Raw genomic sequence first — 19,936 nt, 5'->3', positions numbered from 1 at the left:
ATACGCAACGGGATGGAGTTCCAAATCTTTTTCCTCTTTTTCCCCACAAAAGGGCCCCTCCAACTAAATAACACCTCTTTGATTGTCTCTGGGAATACCCATTAAGCCCCAAACAAGGCAAGGACGATCTCCTAGAGGACCCTGACCACTATACAGTATAAAAGAATATGATTTACATTTTCCTCTTCATAGCCACACAAAAAGCAACGATTAGGGAGGTGCCACCCCCATTTTTGGAGCCTATCCAAAGTGAGGATCTTCTCCCACGTGGCCTCGCAAGCAAAAAAAGCAACTTTGGTTGGAACTTTATCCACCCAAATGCTCTTCTTCGGGAAGGCAATGGCACTAGGAGCAGCCAACAAATTATAAGCATCCTTAATCCGAAAAGTACCAAGACCCCCTCCTTTCCATAACACTGAGTCCTCTTTTGAAGAAATCCTAAAGTCCCTCAGCATATGAAACAACTCTCCTATCGCATCCAGCTCCCAGTCATTAGAATCTCTGGAAAATCTAAGGTTCCAACCTCCTTGACCAAGGCTTGAATCCCACACTTCTTTGACCGTTGCGTTCCTATGGACCGCCAAGGCAAATAATTGGGGAAAATTTTGGGACAACGCCTCATTGCCACACCACTGATCAATCCACAACTTTACCTTAGTCCCCTCACCCACCTTGAACCCTATGTTATCCCAACACCAGTTTACCTCCTTCAGAATCTCCTTCCAAACCCCCACTCCAAACGTTCCGCGAGCTTCATTAGTCCGCCATCCAAATCCCTTTTGCCCATATTTCACCCCGATCACCTTCTTCCAAAGGATTTCCTTTTCAAAGGCAAATCTCCAAATCCATTTACCCAACAAGGCCTTGTTTAGGAGATCAATCTTCCGAATGCCTAGACCTCCCTTCTCCTTTTGAGTGCACACCACCTCCCAATAGATCAAGTGGATTTTCCTTTCCAAGCTTCCCCCTCCCCAAAGAAAGTCTCTTTGTAATTTTTCAAGCCTTTTTGCTACTAACTTGGGCATTCGAAAGAGGGACAATTGGTAGATAGGTATGCTAGCCAGTGTACTTTTAATGAGGGTAATTCTCCCGCCCTTGGACATATATTGTCTTTTCCAAAGGGCTAATTTTCTCCTCATTCTTTCTTCCACCCCATCAACTTTAAGCCACATGTTTTCAAACCTGAACGGGGAGGGGCCTCGTCTTAACCCATCACCCTTTAGCAAGATGGGAAAGTGATCTGAAGTGGGTCTGGGCAGCCTACATTGGACAACCCCACTAAAATGATCAAGCCAGTTCTGGGTTACTAGGAATCTATCCAGTCTAGCCCACGACTGATTGTTCCTACCCCCACTCCAGGAAAACACACCCCCTTGCAGAGGAAGATCTAGGAGCTTTAGCTCATCAACAACCTGAGCAAACCTTCTCATTGCACCAATCAGCCTTCCTTGATTGCTCCTTTCCCTTTGGGAGAGGGTGACATTGAAGTCACCCCTTAGACACCAGGGGTCATCCCAAATGCCCCTTATTGCCCCGAGCTCCTCCCACAGAATCTCCCTTTCCTCTTTAGAAAACGGCCCGTACACTCCTGTGAATATCCAAACAAGCCCATCTTCTACATTCCCGAGCCTACAAGAAATTGAGAAATGCCCCACCTCCATCTCAAGCACCTCCAGGGTCCTTTTGTCCCAATAGGTCAGAATCCCTCCCGTCGAACCATGTCGAACCATGAGCACCCATGGCGCCCCAATCAAGAAACCTCCCAGAGCCTAAGCTCCTCACCACACCCTCTAACATTGATTGAATTTTCGTCTCCTGGATACAGAACAAGTCCACTCTCTGGCTTCTAATCATGGCCTTAATCACCTTTCTTTTAGAGCTATCATTAGCTCCACGCACATTCCAACTTAACAACCTTAACTTCATTGGACTTCCATAATCTGGTACCCTCTTCCTTGCATAGCACATTTCTACTTCTTCCCCCCCTCATAGTTGATGGAACATTCAAGTCTTTTCAATTCCCTTTCGAATTTCGATTTCTCCAGAAGAGTTTTGCTATGAACTCTTTCCCTTTTCTTTCTAATTTTGACCAGAAACTCCAAAATGTCTTTCTCCAATCCCTCTGTCGAAAATCCCAGAAATTTACTGAACCTAGCCAGATCGCTTTCCTCCCAGCTTACTTCCTCCCATCCTCTAACTTCTTGTGGCGTAGTACGAACTAAGCCCAACTCCTCTCTACTTTCTTCAATATTGCCAATATTAACCTCCATCAGCTCCCAGCGAGTGACTATCTCCTTCTCTGAAGACCCCGTGACATTAAACAATCAACCCGGTGAAACCCCCTAGGTTATATCCAAACCGGCCCTAGAAAGGTCGTAATACTCCCCCAATGGAGTCCGACCAGAAAAAAAAGAGGGAGAAGAAGAAGAACCAGAAACCAACGTTCCAATAAGGATAGGGTCGTTCCCATACCTCAAAGCTTCCTCCATTAAAGCACAGTCAATCTTCGATCTCTCCTCGAAATGTAGCTCTTCCTCATAAGGCCTCCGTGGGCCATCCTTCACACCTAGAAAGGAGATATACCAGAGTCTGGACCCCCCAGTAGGCTTGGGCCAGTTAACATGGAGGGACGGGCCGCCCCCAACTGGGCTCTATCCTCAGCTAAGGGCAGGGACGGGCCTCAGCTGTCCAGCCCAGGCACCACAAAAGACTCCAATGTCTTGGCCCACCTAGAAGTTTTCCTAGACGATAGCCCAAGGATAGACGGCCCAGTCTCAAAAGAGATGTCCGAGAGAGGAGCAAGCCCAATGGACCTAGAAGCCTTAGAGCTCCAAGGGACCTCTGCTAGGCTCGACAAAAGAGGTCCACCCGATCCTTGGGGCCCAACCGGCTCCCCATCAAAGCTCCGAACAGGGTCCATAGATTGCCCAGACCCACTTGACTGCCCCCTCGTCCCATCGGCAGGCAATAGCAGGGCCTCAAGCCTCGTAACGTCATTCGCCTCCAGCACGCGCTCACCCGCGCATGCAAAAGCCTCACCCCCAACCTCACCTACTGTTACGACTTTCTTTCCACTCTTTCCTACCGTCGCCGCTTTCATTACTGACCTAACCTCCCACCAGAGAGTTAACGAGTAGCAGAGCTCTTCAACCCAAACCTCCACCACATTGGGAAGCTCCTCGCCGTTACGCTTCACCAGCATCCGGGCCCACTGCAGTTCCTCCAGCTTCTCCATTTGGGAGTCGACTGCGAGAAAACCCCCGCACTCCTCTCCTATCCTTCTCAAAATGTCCCGATCCCATAAGGAGACGAGTAAGCCTACAACTCGCACCCAAGCCTCGCTCTTTTTCTCCCCTTCCAACAGACATCTCGTCTTCGGCTTCCATTTCTCCAGGCGAAGGAGAAGCCCCCCAACCAAGATACTTCCGAGTTTAAGGGCTTTCTCTGCTTCTATCAAAAGCTCAAATTCCAACAATACCTTGCCCCTCTCCAATTTTTCTAACCCTAGATTGCCCTTCAGTCTCTAGATTTTTGCCAAATGGGTCCCCCAACTCCTTAGGTCATCCCATCCCCCCTTACTGCACTAGGGTTTTACATCCCAACCAAATAGTGAGCCAACTTGTTTAAGTTTCAGCATAGCTCCTTCTTTTTTACCTCCACCCTAATTATTGCTCTTTCTTTGCCCCTCGGCATTTTGACCACTTCCGCAAAGGTCTTCTCCATATTGGGCTTCAATCGTAGCGTTTCTTCTTTCTGGCTTTCCTCTCCTCCATTAGCAAAACCCAAGCGCCATAGCGTCTCCACCATTGAAGCCCAACCACCCTTTGCTCCTCTTCCTTTGGGGATAAAGATGCTGAACCTTTTGTTCTCCAGGTTCACAACATCTAACCGGAGGAAACACCCCCCCTTGTTTTGATCTCGCACCAGTGAATAGGCCCTCTCGTTTTCCTTTCATTTTCTTTCCCATTTTCCAGTTCTCGTGTCCTTGATACAAAGAACCAGACAATCGAAAAAGAACCTAAGGCTCACCGGTCCCAACCTAATCCACGAGAAAATCCCTCTTTTCCTCTCCACAATTGTAGCTTGCAATTTGCCTTTCTTCTCCTCCACCTTGACCTCAAAAGACTTCGACTCCACTCCGAAGCCACCCTTCCTGAAGCTTTTCCGAGACCCCGCGAGGACATCGCCTCAACATTCTCGCTCGCACTCAGAAAGCCTCGCTCTCCTTCGTTGCTCTCGCTCTCTCTCTCTCTAGCCCTCTCTCTGTCTCTCTCCTCCATCATCGTTTCCTTTCATGCAAGGGGCTAGAATATTAATCAAAACTAAAGAGAGGTCAGTGCCAGGGAAGATGCAAGTGGTGGTGGGGCATCTCTACTTCACTGTTCACCTGTGGTGGGAGCTTCCTCCTTAGGTAGCTTCGGTTACGTCCAGCAAGGTTTGGTTGGAAACAAAGAAGAGGAAGCAAGAGGTTCCACATGCGCTTTGTCATATGGGGCAACTTCCATTTGGCGAGGTGTCGACTTTTGGTAGGCCAAGAGCAGCAGGAGATAAGACTTTGTCAAGCTTTTAAGAGAAAAGACTGTTTTTGGAGAAGATGGACTCCGTTGGGGTGGTGTGGGAAGGTAGAAAACAGCCCTCTACGGATCTGAAAGTGGGATTAGGCTGCTCTGATTCAGTGGGCTGTGGCAAAGGGGCTTGGCCCTTGGAGAGGGCCCAAAGCCTTTTAAATGAATGGTTGGTCGAAGCTAGTAACTTGGCACAATCCCCTTCTTTTTTGTCTTTGGCCCAGGATTGCACAGTGAGCCTTGACCCAACGCAGGAGAGGTTAGATTATAAGGCCCAGATGAGCTCAGGTCCTTCATTAGGGGCTAATCGTTGCCCTAAGGTTGTTGAAGAGCATGGTGACACCCCGTGGTTTTCTTCAAAGGGCTCTCTCTCTCTCGTCAATGAAACGTTGGTGATAGAAGCAACGTCTTTTCAAGGTATGATGAATCTTTCCTCTACTTCCATGGGATGGGGTCCCGCTCTTCTTCTTCTCCTTCTATGTCTCTTTCTCCGGCGGGTAAGGCCAATGAAGTCTTGCGTGACTTGGGGATAATCTGTTGGGGGGAAACGGCGACAATGGATAGAAGGATGGTGTTCTAAGAAGTCTCGGTCAGCTCTGGTCAAGGGTTGTGTCCTAGTGAAGGTGAGGGGGAATCCCCGCCTTTTCCCAGAGTAGCTTCAACAAGTCGGTGTCCTTTAGCAAATTTTTAGGGCTTCCGATGAATGGTTTTGAGAAAGAAATTTTGGGTCTTTGGAGGAGACTAGAGATCCGTACCAATAGGAAGACTGCAGGGCAGGTGTTAAAAAAGTCTAGTTGTGGAGGGTCAAGATTTGAGAGGGAGCTATGTAAATTGGAATGCTTTGTTTCTTATAAGACTAACTGCTTTGGTAGGAGAAAAGAAAGGAAGTCTTCTGGGGAATTAGCCGAAGTGTGCCAATGAAGCTTAAAATTCTTTCTTGGAATGTACGAGGGATAAATGATGGGGATAAACGTCGAATCATCAAATCTTTGATTCGGTCTTACTTGGCCGACCTTGTCTACCTTCAAGAAACTAAGGTATAACAAATGAATGATAGTCTGGTGAAGAGTCTGAGTGTGGGGAGATGTCTGAATTGGGAGGCAGTGGAGGCTAGGGCCAAGCAGGGGGGATCTTGGTTTTCTGGGACAATCGGATTTTGGAGCTTATTGAGATGGAGTTAGGAGCCATTTCAATTTCTTGTTGCTTCAAAAATTGTGAGGATAACTTTGTATGGATGTTCATTGGGGTGTATGGCCTTGTTTTGGCATAGGAGAGGGAAGAATTTTGGGACGAGTTAAGTGCCATTAGGGGTCTTTGGAATGATCCGTGGTGTGTGGGAGGGGACTTCAATGTAGTAAGATTTCTGGAGAAGAGGATGAGCTGTCAAAGGTTATTGGCTTCTATGAGACGCTTTTCTCAGTTCATTGAGGAGATGTGTCTTAAGGATCTCCCTTTATTTGGTGGGTTGTTCACTTGGTGTGGTGGGTTAAATAATAGGTCAGCTTCAAGGCTGGATTGTTTTCTTGTCGCTAATGATTGCGAGAATCATTTCAACCCGGTTGTATCAAAGCTCCATTCCTAATCCAATCTCAGATCAAGTGCCAATCTTGCTTGACAATGGAGGGATAAGGAGGGGTAAGACTCCTTTTAGACTTGAAAATATGTGGTTAAAAGTGTAAGGATTCAAAGACCTTATTAGGAATTGGTGGGAGGGGTACAGTGTTCAAGGTTCCTGCAGTTACATTCTAGCTGCAAAGATTAAAGCCTTGAAGCAGGACCTTAAAAGTTGGAATAAGGAGGTTTTTGGAAATGCGTCCACTAAGAAACTTGAGGCCTTGATATAGTTAGGGCTATGGAGCACAAAGGAGAGGGAACGGGCTCTCACAGTGGAGGAAATTGAGGCTAGAAGAGGGGTGGTGGATGAGTTTAAGAAATGGGCAGAGATGGAGGAAACTTCTTGGAGGCAAAAGTCTAGAGAGCTGTGACTGAAGGAAGGGAACAGAAATACAAGCTTTTTTCATAAAATGGTCAATGCTCGAAAAAGGAGGAAGCTAAGGGTAAATGGTGAGCTGCTAGTTGGGGAGGATAACATCGAAGAAGGGGTGACAAGTGCTTTTCAAAGGATTCTAGCAGAGACAGGGGAGTGGAGGCCGAGTATTGATGGGCTGGTGTTAGCCTCCTTGCAGCCTTCAGTTTCAGCAGCTTTAGAACTACCCTTTTCTGAAGAGGAGGTCCTTGCATCTTTATCCAATTTGAATGGTGACAAAGCCTCAGGCCCGGATGGGTTCTCCCTAGCTTTTTGGTAGTATAGTTGGGACATTGTGAAGCATAAGGTCATGGGTTTTTTTTGATGAATTCTATGACCCCGGTTTTTTTATAGGAGCTTAAATGCTATGTTTTTAGTATTAGTTCCTAAGAAAGAGGGGGCAAAAGACCTTAAGAACTTTAGACCCATTAGCTTGATTGGGGAGTTGTACAAACTCTTGGCTAAGGTGCTAGCAAATAGACCTAAAAAGGTGGTGGGTTTTTTAGTTTTAGATTTTCAACATGCTTCTGTGGCGGGGAGACAAATCTTGGATGCAGTGTTGATAGCAAATGAAGCCATTGATTCCGAAATTAAAGATAACTTGAAAGCGATTTTTGTAAGTTAAACATCGAAAATGCATACGATCATGTTAATTGGAGCTTTATACTTGCAGTTATGGAAAAAATGGGGTTTGGTTCCAAGTGGATAGGATGGATTAGATGGTGCATTTCTACAGCTCGATTCTTTGTAGTGATAAATGGCTCTCCTTCAAGTTTTTTCCAAAGCTCTAGAGGATTGAGACAATGGGACCCTTTGTATCCTTACTTGTTCATCTTAGTGATGGAGACTCTCTCCCGCTTGCTCTCTACAACGAATGAGGGTGGTTTTATCAACAGTTTTCTAGTGAGAGGAAGACATGTTGAGGGAGTAGAGGTGTCCCATTTGTTTTTCACAGACGATACCCTCATTCTTTGTGATGCTAATAAGGAAAATCTTGAGTATTTGAGTTGAGTTTTCATATGGTTTGAGGCATGTTCAGGGCTAAGGATTGACCTGGGGAAAAGTGGGTTGATTCCAATTAGGGATGTGCCAAATATGGAGGAGCTTGCTAAGATTTTGGGTTGCAAGATGACAACTCTCCCAACCACCTACCTAGGTCTTCCTTTGGGTGCACCTTACAAGGCTTCAAGGGTTTGGGAAGAGGTGGAGGAGAGGTTTTAGAAAAGGCTTGCTTTCTAGAAGCGATAGTATCTCCCAAAAGGTGGAAGGCAAACTTTGATTAAGAGAACCTTTTCTAGTTTACCGATCTATTATATGTCCCTCTTTGTCATCCCTAAGAGGGAAGTGGCTAGAATGGAAAAGCTTCAAAGGGAATTCCTTTAGGGAGGGGAAGCTTTGGTTAACAACCCACATTTGTTGAGTTGGCCTGTTGTGTGCTTGGAAAAATCAAAAGGGGGTTTGAGCTTTAGAAACCTTTCGACCTTCAATAAGGCCCTTCTAGGAAAGTGGTCTTGGAGATTTGCAACTAAAAAAGATCCTTTTTGGAAATGGGTAATTGTTGGCGACTATCGACAAGAGGAGGGCAGTTAGTGCAAGTAAGGGGTGAGAGAAAGGTATGGAGTGGGGGTTTGGAAGGCAATCAGAAATTGCTAGAAGACTTTTAAAGCCAACACTTGCTTCAGGGTTGGCTCTGGGAACATGGTGAAGTTCTAGAAGGATAGATGGTGTAGGGATGCGCCGTTGAGGGAAGCTTTCCCAAATCTTTTTTCTATAGCTTCCTCTACACATGCTTGAGTGGTTGATGTTTGGGATAGTGGTAGTTGGAATCCTAGGTTCTTTAGATAGTTGAATGATTGGGAGTTGGAAGAAGTGGATAACTTCATTGGGAGGTTACATGATCATTCTCCCTCTTCAGATTTTGAGGATATTTTGGTATGGGTGGATACAAAGAACGGTGTCTTTTCAGTTAAGTCATTCTACTCTTCCTTGGGCAGTAGGGGAACGAATCCCTTCCTCCATGGGATAGTCTGGAATCGGTGGGCCCTAGTTAGAGTAAGCTTCTTTGCTTGGGAGGCAACTTAGGCCAAGATTTTGACACAAGATTAGCACGGAACGAGGCATCGGAAGATGCCTAATAGATACATGTGTAAAGAACAAGAAGAAACAACTGATCATATTCTTCTACGTTGCTTGAAAGCTCACATTTTGTGGCAGCTGATTTTTGTTTTATTTGATGTATAGTGGGTGATGAAATCTTCGGTAAAAGGGTTGCTTTTGAGATGGGGAGGCTCTTTTGTTGGTAGAAAAAGGAAAAAGGCTTGGAAAGTAACCCCTTTGTGTATTTTTTGGACTATTTGGAGGGAGAGAAATAGGAGATCCTTTGAAAATTGCAAAAGTTTAGTCCTAACTTTTTTTTTTTGATAGATAGACAACGATATATAAAAAGGGCCAAAAAGCCACAAGTATACAGGGGGTATACACAGAAGCCTAAGACAAGAAACAGAAATAAAGCGAGCAACCTCACCAACCCTTAAGTGGTCGCGAGCCACTCCAAAAAGCCTAAGAGAGAAGAGGACTCCTCTCCAATGTACACCCTAGTCCAACTCCACAGATTACATACAAAAGAATTTTTTAGTTTCTGTATAGCTAACGACCCCCCCCCCCCCCCCCCCCCCCCAAAAGAAATATACACAACGGAATGGAATTCTAGATCTTTTTCCTTTTTTTCCCCACAAAAGAGCCCCTCCAACTAAATAACACCTCTTTAACAGACTCAGGGAACACCCACTGAACCCCAAAAATGGCGAGGACAATTCCCAAAAAGTCTTAACCACTAGACAATGTAAAAGAATATGATGGCATTTTCCTCTTCATAGCCACACAAAAAACATCGGTTAGGGAGCTGCTACCCCCCTTCTTGAAGCCTATCCAAAGTGAGGATCTTCCCCCACGAGGCTTCCCAAGCAAAAAAGAAACTTTTGTTGGGACCTTATCCATCCAAATGCATCTATTCGGGAAGGCATAAACTGTGGAGCCAATCAGCATATTATAAGCACCCTTAACCCCAAAAGCGCCTGACCCCCCCCCCCCCCCTTTCCAGCTCACTAAATCCTCCTCCTCAGGAGAAGTCTTGAAGTCCCTCAACAAATTAAGCATATCTCTTATCTGATCCAACTCCCAATCATTGAAATCTCTAGCAAATCTGAGATTCCAACCTCCTTGACAAGGCTTGAGTCCCACACTTCATTGACCGTGGCATTCCTTTGAGTCCCACAGTTTAGTCCTAACTTTTAAAAGCTCCTTTTTGTATTTATTTTGGGATTAGGGATTAGATTGTACCATTGGGGATGGTCCTATGTCCTTGCTAGAATTTGTGGATTGGTTAGGTTATTCTTTAGGGTGCGGTTGCTATCTCTATCTGATCCAGCTCCCAATCATTGAAATCTCTAGCAAATCTGAGATTCCAACCTCCTTGACCAAGGCTTGAGTCCCACACTTCATTGATCGTGGCATTCCTTTGAGTCCCCACAGTTTAGGTCCTAACTTTTAAAAGCTCCTTTTTGTATTTATTTTGGGACTAGGATTAGATTGTACATTGGGGATGGTCCTATGTCCTTGTTAGAATTTGTGGATTGGTTAGGTTATTCTTAGGGTGCGGTTGCTTTTTTTTGTGTATTCGCACCTTGATTGCTTTGTATACATCATGTATACTTTTCTTTTAATACAATTGCCTTTACTTAGCAAAAAAAAAACGACAGCTCCAAAAAGTGAATTTCATAAACAAACATCACTAGAATGTGGGAAAATAATTGCAAGGGACAACTTACTTTCCTGAACTGCTTATGGAAAGGACTGAATATGAATCATGTGGAACTGGTGTACTAATATGCTTTTTTATCTGCTTGACATGTAAAGGTTCCAATGAGTCTCCCCTGAATCTTCCTGTTTCAGACAAGGAGCCATTACTTCCCAGAGAGGGATTTGCTGTGCTAGACAACTGAAAATTAAGTAACTTCAGTTCCCTCTCAACTACATAGACTTGCAGAATGCTCTCGGCTCCCTACTGGTGTTGGTAGAGCAGCTACAGCTGGAAGAGATCTAGCCATCAACTCACTGACAATAACACCGATATTAGTTCCAGTAGCAACAAGATGTGGCTGTAAAGGATGTGCGACCATACAATAAACCTGCAATAGCAATTCAAGAGTATCAGAGCTACATATGCAAGAAATTGACAAAATAATTTCACAGTAACCACATAAAGAAGCTAAGTTGGGATCCTATGAAACCAGACTTCAACAAGGATTTACTATTTACAATAAATATTTACCTGTTCAAAATAAAAGGATGAGAAATCTTTCGAAAATAAGAAAAATTACATAGGGGTAAAAGAGAAAATAAAGAGAAAGATAAAAGGCCCAACACTAGGAAGTCTTTGGCTTGCTAGAGCAACAAAAGTTTAGAGCATGAGGCCCTAACAACATCAACAAGAGAGAGCTTCTCTCTTGGCAACCTCAAAGTTGATCTATTCCCCTGAGATGCGCAATCTCGCCCCCCATCAAGATTCCCCCCCCCCCATACTCCTTTCCTTGGGGATGTTAATCTCCAAGCAATCCTATCATCGTAGTCACCTCACCAAACCTCGGCCATATTGTACATATCCGTTGTAACCCACATTTGTATTTCCCAGCCCCTTAAATTACTAATCGCCCAAAACAGAACTATAGCCCCCACCCCCCTTCACCTACAAATTAGTGGCATAAACCAAAACCCATCGGGACCCTTTGCATTCCCTTTTTTAGTTTATAAAGACATCGCCCCATAGTTTCCCCGTTTTTCCCAACAGGGCCTGGGGTGGAGAACGGGCCTGTCCACGAGAGCTTTTTGCTGGGAAGCCGACTGGGAGAGGGTGCGTAACTCTTGATAGGCTTAAAAGAGATACAGTTTTCCTATGCGTTGAACCTATGTGGTAGTGAAGGAGAAAACTGAATCAGCTCTTATCCATTGTATATGGGCTAGCGGTTGTGGGGGATGGTGCGTAGGCGGTGTGGGAGCCCAGTGGTCTTCCAGAACCTGTAAGGAGGCGGTGAGCACTGGAAGGTTCTTTTGGGTAAAAGAGGAAGAAATTTGGAGAGGCCATACCGTTATTTATTTTCCTGGAACGGTTGGAAGGAAAGGAAAGATTAGCAGTCAGGGGGGGGGGGGGGGTGGGGGGCGGGGGAGGTTAGCTATATCAAAAGTAAAGAATTCTTCTGTTTGTAATATGGGGGGGGGGGCCAAATTGTATAATGGGTGTGGAGCCTCGTTCCCTTAGAGGTTTCCCGGGTAGTGGAGAGCCTCCATTTAAGGGCTGGTGGGTTTGGGTTGTTTTTGTCTTTGTTGTGTGTGAGGCCGTCGTCGCCTCGAGACTCCGGTATCTATGCGGCTCTTTGCCTTTTGCTAATATATGTGTGTATGTAGCGAAAAAGAATAAATACATCTCCTCCATAAACCCCAAATACATAAATTGAAAAAGTAAAACCAAACGAACAACAACTAAAAGATATTAGAGCCACCCCTTTTGCTCGCTTTGTCTCCTTTTAATATTTTTTTTTTTTTTTGTTTGATAATCCAGGTATGCATTAAAACAGGCATAATGCCGCACAGGCAACAGAATTAGCTGCACGGAGCCTCAAAAACAAAACAAAGAATCACCTCCTTTAAGTGGAGGCTATCCACTCTAAAAAGCCTATAAGGGAGAACGCCTTCTCACCTACATACAATTTGGCCCAACTCCACAAGTTACAAACAAAAGAATTCTTTAACTTTTGAACATTCAAAACCCCCCCCTAAAAGCTAATCTATTCCTCTCCTTCCATACCGTCCAAAAAATACATAACGGAATGGCATCCCATATCTTTTTCCTTTTCTTTCCCACAAACGAACCCCTCCAACTAGCTAAGACCTCCTTTACAGTTCCTGGAAAAACTCATTTCACATCAACTAAACCAAAGACAATATCCCATAAGGCTCTAACCACTGTACAATATATAAGGATATGATTTACACTTTCTTCTTCACATTCACACAAGAAACACCGATTTGGAAGTTGAAAACCTCTTCTTTGAAGACTATCCAAAGTTAACACCTTCCCCCATGACGCCTCCCACGCAAAAAAAGCAACTTTAGTTGGCACTCTTGCCACCCAAATGCTTTTATAAGGAAATCCCATATCATCAGTTCTCGTCAACAAACTGTAAGCTTCCTTAACCCTAAACTGATCGCTTCTTCCTTTCCTCCATAGAACTGAATCTTCCTCCAAGGAGGGTTTGAAACCCCTCAATGTGTGGAGAAACTCCCCAACCAACTCAATCTCCCAATCATTGAAGTCCCTCAAAAAGTGTAGGTTCCAGTTTCCTTGACCCGAATTTTGATCCCACATTTCCTCAACCGTCAAATTCTGATGCGCAGCCATACCAAAGAGATGAGGGAAGCATTGAGACAATGAAGATTCTGAGCACCACACATCTGTCCAAAAGCTGATCATGTTGCCCTTCCCTACTCGGAATGACATGTTATCCCAACACCAATCTGATTCTTTCCAAATCTCCTTCCAAACCCCTACACCAACCGCCCCATTTGCCTTTTTGGGCCTCCAATCAAGACCCTCCTGCCCATACTTCACCTTAATCATTTGTCTCCACAAACTATCTTTGTCACAGGCATACCTCCATATCCACTTGCCAAGTAAAGCTTTGTTCAACAAAGCTAGCTTTCTAAGGCCTAGCCCACCTTTATCTTTGTCTGTACAAACCACCTCCATTTAACCAAATGAACTTTTCTCTCCATGTTTCCCCCTCCCCACAAAAAATCCTTTGCACTTTCTCAATCCTTCTAACAACAACCTTGGGCATTCTGAAAATGGACATTTGGTAGATTGGCATGCTAGCCAAGGTACTTTTTATTAAAGTGACTCTTCCTCCTTTAGAAATATATTGCCGTTTCCAAAGAGCTAGTCTCCTCCTCACTCTTTCCTCACACCCCATCCCATATATAAGGCGCTCTATTTGGGGCCCCTAAAGGAAGACCCAAATACTGAGAAGGTAAAGTCCCCACCCTACAGCCTAGCTCAACAACCAACTCCTCCACCTCCACCACCTCCACCACCTCTCCAACTGGAATGATTTCACTCTTGGCTAAGTTAATCCTTAGGCCTGAAGCCGCTTCAAACCAGAATAAAATCCAGCCCAAGTAAGTTAGATGATCCTTTCTGGCCTCACAAAAGATAATTGTGTCATCAGCAAAAAACAAGTGAGAGATGTTCAAAGAGGGGCCACTTCCACCCCTTATATTGCATCCTGATAAGAACCCCCCCCCCCCCCCCCCCCCCCCCCCTCCACAGCTCTCCTGATAAGAATATCTAGCACTTCCACAGTTCTCCTTTTAATAATTGAATGTCAATGTCCTCTCCTCCTTAATATAGGACAACTGTAGAATGGTTGTCTACAATCACATAGGCAGGCTAGGTTTCTAATCTTTTAAGGTTTAAGGAGAGGAACAAGGATTAAAATTTATTGCAATGGAGAAAAATAAAATAAAATATAAGGAAAGAAAGATGAAAAAAAAAAGAAATGGAACCTTAGAATCTCACTAAGGCTTTCCAAGAGTCTCACCTATAAGAAAATCAATGGAGCCCCACCATTGAGAATTGCAAACTATGCAAATAAAAACTTAATATTATTGATTATCAATATTTAATTTGGTTTTACATTAAACGGCGAAAAAGTAAGCATAACATATATAGTAACTAATTAGAAACTTACTTTATAAAAACTTCTAGTAATAAAAGTTCAAATAAAGCAAACTTCTAGATTTTAAGGGCACAAAGTGGAAACTTTAGGATAAAAAGATTATTTTAGAAAATAATGTAGAATGGCAAAATTTAACCTTTTACAGCTTACCAAATTCTCAAATGAAGCTAATTATGGACCAACTAAAATAATTAAATATTCATAAGAACTTAGATTGAGACCAATTAAGAATCGTCATGTGCCATAAATTTTCTACCAGTAAAACAATGTCATGTGGACCATGGCCCCCACACAAAGAGAAGACAAGTTGTCTTCCATTCAAATAAAGAAAATACATATTCTAACAATTAAAATATAATTGTTAGAATAAATAAAATGGTAAATTGGATAATAGAAAAGGTAACTATCAATTCTTGTTAAGAAATAAATTGAAGAATGACAAATATGGTCTTACAAATCTCCTTAAATATTATTTTTTAACTTAAAAATATTATTTCAAACGGCTACAACTACCAAATATGGTCTTTCAAATCTACCTTAATTTTAACTTTAACTAAGGAATAATATTTTTAAAGAATTTAAAAACTATCCAAATACGATGCTTACAATCCCTACAAATAGGACTCCTTCTAAAGCACTAAAGACAAGTCAAAAGGGAAATAGAAAATAACTCAAACGACAAGAGTTGGAGGGGAGCTCTTAGAGAAAGATCCAAAGTTTTTTCAAATCTTCAAGAAAACTTTAACGAATCTTCAGTTTTTTTAGAGTGTCTCTGAATTTGTCAAGACTTCTAAGCCTCAAGTTTCAAGCTTTAAGATCAAAATCTTAAAAAAAAGCTCGTCGATCTAAGATCAAGCTACCTAAGCCCTCTATTGACATTGTTCAAGTCAAGCTAAAGGTCAAGTCACACCAAGATCCAAGTCAAACCAAGGCCCAAGTCGCATCAAAGCCTAAATCAAGCCAAAGCTCAAGTCTTGCTAAAGCCCAAGTCAAGCCAAGGTTCAAATCATGCTAAGGTCCAAGTCAAAACAAGACTTAAGTCAAGTCAACACTCAAAACTAAATCAAGTCAAGGCCTAAATTGAGTTCAAACTTATTAAAATCAAGCTTCTTCAATTCCTTGATTAACAACTAAGAATAAAAGTATTAGAGGACAAAAGAGAGACTGTACCCACATCCTTCTTGAAATCAATAAAAATTCAATTTGATTATGTATAATTTTTTTCAAAGAAATTTGTGTATACAACATAGTTTTAAAAGGCTCAAGGCGCACCAAGACACAAAGTAGTCCTAGAGCCTGAGGCGCAAGGTGTACCTAATTTACATATATATTTTTATATAATATAATCAAATTTAACAATCATTTATTTGTCCTAAACACATAAATCATCAAATATCATCCAAAACTTCAATTTAATCAACAAAAAACATAAAAATAAAGAACTCCAAGCATAAAAACAAATCCAAATCCATATTGCTAATAGCCTAATACATATCCAAATCCAAAGTTTCCAAACCAAAAGGTCCAAAACATGAAATTTGTCCACAATTCAAAAACATCATTAAAAAACACTTAAATAACAAATTTGTCCACAACAAGCAATCATCACTCCTCCTCTAAATCAACAAAATCATCATCATCATCATTTCCATCACCACATTTGTAGCCTTCCCCATCTTCTTCATCTGTTGAATCAACCATGTCTCCATCTTCATCTTCATCTATTAGTGAATGAGAAGGCAAAGTTCTAGAACTTGAAGCTATCCCCCTCGTTGGTGGTATTATGCTTGAGCTTGCTCTAGCTCTAGCTCTAGCTCTAGCTCTAGCTCTAGCTCTAGTATCAAACCTGGCCTCCTCAGCTCCAATAGCTCTAGCAACATCACCCCATGTCAAATTATCATCATCAAATACAAAATCATCTTGTGCACCTCCATGAGAATTCTCATCTTCCATTCTTCCTATCAACCATTCATTGCTATCATCTATATCTTTCAAAGAAATTAGGTCAATGGTGTTACGTTCATTGTATCTTCTCTTCAAGGCTCGATTATACTTAATGTATACCAAATCATTCAAGCGTTGAGGATCTAACCTATTTCTCCTCTTGCTATGAATCTACAAAAATTCATAAGCTTATGAATATATTTTAAAGTTTTAACTTTTAAGTTACATTCAAGACTCTATTACTTGTAATTATTTTGGTCACTTACATTTTCAAAGATGCTCCAATTCCGTTCACAACCTGATGCGCTGCATGTTAAGTTGAGGATTTTCATTGCAAACCTTTGCAAATTTGGAGCTGAAGCTCCATATGCAACCCACCATTCAACTGTAGTATAGATCTTAACAATTTAGTGAAACAATTTCCCTATTTTAGCAAAAATACAATCTAATCATTTAAATAAACAAAACTAAATAACTAACCTGGTGCTCTAGTCTTTCTTGTCCTAACAGCTAACTCATTCCCGAATAGTCCTTGGGCATTTGTGAACAAACTCACTTCGGCCACAACTTTTTGTTGCTTAGCAGGGCCTCTTGTTAGCATTAAGATGCATTTATACAAATCACTCATAATCTCTGCATCATGCTCTATTTCTGGTTTATCATATAAGAATTCCAGGTTCAAAAAGTACCCTGCTGCATGCAAAGGCCGATGAAGCTGAATCTCCCACCTCTTATCAATGATGTTCAAGATTTCTTTGTACTTCTCTTCATTTCCATTAAAACTTCTCACAATTGTATCATTAGCTCTATTCATGGCCTCATAGATGTATCCCATAGGAGTTTTTTTTTCACCATCAACCAAACGAAGCACACGAACTAAGGGACTCGAAACCTTTAAGCAAAACACAATAGTGTTCCAAAATGAAGGCATTAGAACTATGTTGGCTATAGTTTTCCCCTTCTGCTCTTTAGCCCATTTACTATCTGACCAATCTGAGCTTGTAAACATCTTCCTCAAGTTGTTTTTTTGTTCATGGAATTGCAATAATGTGATGAAAGCAGTTGCAAACCGAGTCATAGCAGGCCTAAGCAATTCCCTTTGTCCAATAAACCGCCTCATCATGTTGAGTAGCCCTGAGCGATTATAAATATACCCATTTAGTGATATAGCCCTCTCAAATGTCCTCTTGATGTTTGGTAGCTTTCCAATATCTTCCAACATCAAGTCAAGGCAATGTGTAGCACATGGTGTCCAATACAAATGCGGACGCTTTAATTCTAGCAACCTCCCTATGTGACATTGTAGATAATAAATTTACATAAGTTCTCAAAATAAATAATTCAAATTTTAAAAGTAAATAAAAATTCAAGAAATAGTATTTATTACCTGCCATCACATAACTTGAGTGATTATCTGTTATAACTTGAATAACATTCTCCTCACCAACTTGCTCTACCCATTTGTCAAGTAACTCAAACATCTTTTCTCTCGTCTTAATCATTGAAGAAGCATCAATGGATTGCATGAACATGGTTCCCTTTGAACAATTAACCAAAAAGTTCACCAAAGTTCTCTCTTTCCTATTGGTTCGTCCATCCGACATAATTGAACATCCATTTTTTCCCCACTCCACCATATGATCTTTCATCAAATCTTTTGTGAAAGCCAATTCTTTCTTAAGGTTAGTAACTCTTACCTCATGAAAAGTTGGTCCCTTCATACCCACACCATATTGGTCAATAGCCTCAATCATTGGTTGGAAACTCGGATATGTGACTGCATTAAATGGAATAGCAGCCTCATACATCCATCTTGTGATAAGCATACAAGCTCTTTCTCTTGCTTCCTTTTTGTAGGCATCATTGATGGTAGTTTGATTCATCTTTCCACTTCTTCGATTTTGAACAACCATCTCTGCATTAGGAGTGAAAAAATAATCCATAGGACCTTTTTGTCTTGGTTTTTTTAAAGAAAACATCCTACCACCACTTCCTCCTCGGTTACTACCTCCACTAGAAATGTTGGTGACATTCATTCTACTATTAATCTCCTCACCAAAATCTTCATCTTCCAAACCAAACAAATCTTTATTAACATCTTCGCTCCCCATATTCATTTGCTCTTTTTGATTTTTCTTGGAACTCATAAACTCTTCTATTTCTTCTCTAACATGTTCCGGACATTTTCTACACTTTTTAGCATTTCTATATCCACCAACAAGATGTTGTTTGTGTCTATATATGCCTCCTTTGGTTACTATATCACAAAAAATGCATATGATGGTGTTCAAATCTTTTTCATTAACCAAATGAGCATATTTCCATCCGGGATCTCTTCTTCCACTTGCACTAAAGTCCACTTGAGTTTCACTCTCATTATCCATCTTGCAAACAAATTATCTATACTCTACAATAAAATAATTAAAATTAAATTTAAAAAAAAATTGAAAAAAAAATGCATATCACATTAACAACAAATATGCATATGAGTGTTTTTTGTTTATTTATTTTTATTTAGTAAAATTTTTATGTCTAAATACAATATTTATATTTTAAAAAAAAATTGCCAATGAGCGTTATGAGATAAGAATAGAAAAAAATGCAGAAAAGTGAAGAAAATAGAAAAATACCGAGGTCCGGAAGGTACGTGACTATTTTTCCTCTATTTTTCTTTTCCTTCTTCTTCTTCTTCTTCACTTCTCCAGCACGGCTGAGGCTAGGGCACGAATGGGAGTGGTCTCGGGTTGAGAAAGACCCGAAAAAAGGACTAGAAGGGAGGAACAGGTTAAAACAACGTCATTTTGGCCTTTTTTTTTTAAAAAAAAAGGAACAGGCTCCAAAACGACGTCGTTTTGGCATGTTCCTTTAAAATTGAAATGGGCTAAAACGACATCGTTTTGGACCCACATAATAAAAAAAAATTAAGGCTCAGCCCAGCCCTCTGCAACCCAACGGAGAAAGAAGAAGGAGAAGGAGAAGGAGAAGGAGGGCGTACCTGGTCGGAGGCGAGTCAGGCGACCGCCTCGCACCTTCGTGAAGGAGCGTCGCCTGCCTTCAGGCAAGGCGTCGCCTGCCTTCAGGCAAGGCGTCGGAGGGTGGCGTCACGCCGCCCTGAGCCTAGGCGCGCCTTTCACAACTATGGTATACAAATAAAAAGTTTAGGATTTTTTTTCCTATTTTAAAGAGAATTTTAAAACTTCTTGATAAACTTCATAAAAGTCAGATTGAGCTTTTGAAAATCAATGGTCGTAATCAAAGTATTCTTAAAGTGTGGTTTGTTTGGCCATTTCACATTGACAAGTTGATATAATTTGAAAGAACATACCCAATCTCATTACTTAATGAGGTAGTTGAATATCAATGTCCTCACTCATATTGTCTTGATGACCACAATAGGCAAACAAATCTTCCAAGTTAAAGATTGGATTGAAGCGCAACTTCGAGGGTAGCTCTAGCAAATAAGCACTTTCACCTAAGCACTTTATAACTCAGAATGGACCAACTTTCTTTGAGTGAAGGTTTTGATATATGTTAGGTTGAAACCAGTGTTTTAAATGGCTATTAAGGCCATTTGATAAAGGGTATGGGGCATGAACAACATAAAATGAAGG

The 19,936-nt window shown here is 41.8% G+C and overlaps 1 protein-coding gene across 1 annotated transcript in view; it reads right to left on the bottom strand.

The window, feature by feature from the left end:
* The window catches only part of LOC100248418 (uncharacterized), a 58,440-nt gene that overhangs the window by 29,636 nt on the left and 8,868 nt on the right, over positions 1-19,936 (bottom strand). The window contains 2 exon segments of the mRNA XM_002263708.4: positions 10,419-10,630; positions 10,632-10,778. Of these exon segments, the coding sequence (XP_002263744.2) occupies positions 10,419-10,630; positions 10,632-10,778 (359 nt within the window).

The sequence above is a fragment of the Vitis vinifera genome, chromosome 8 (assembly GCF_030704535.1).
Source record: "Vitis vinifera cultivar Pinot Noir 40024 chromosome 8, ASM3070453v1".
NCBI classification, from domain to species: Eukaryota; Viridiplantae; Streptophyta; class Magnoliopsida; order Vitales; family Vitaceae; genus Vitis; species Vitis vinifera.
The sequence above is the reverse complement of the archived record's forward strand: the minus strand, read 5'-3'. Positions and strand labels throughout refer to the sequence as shown.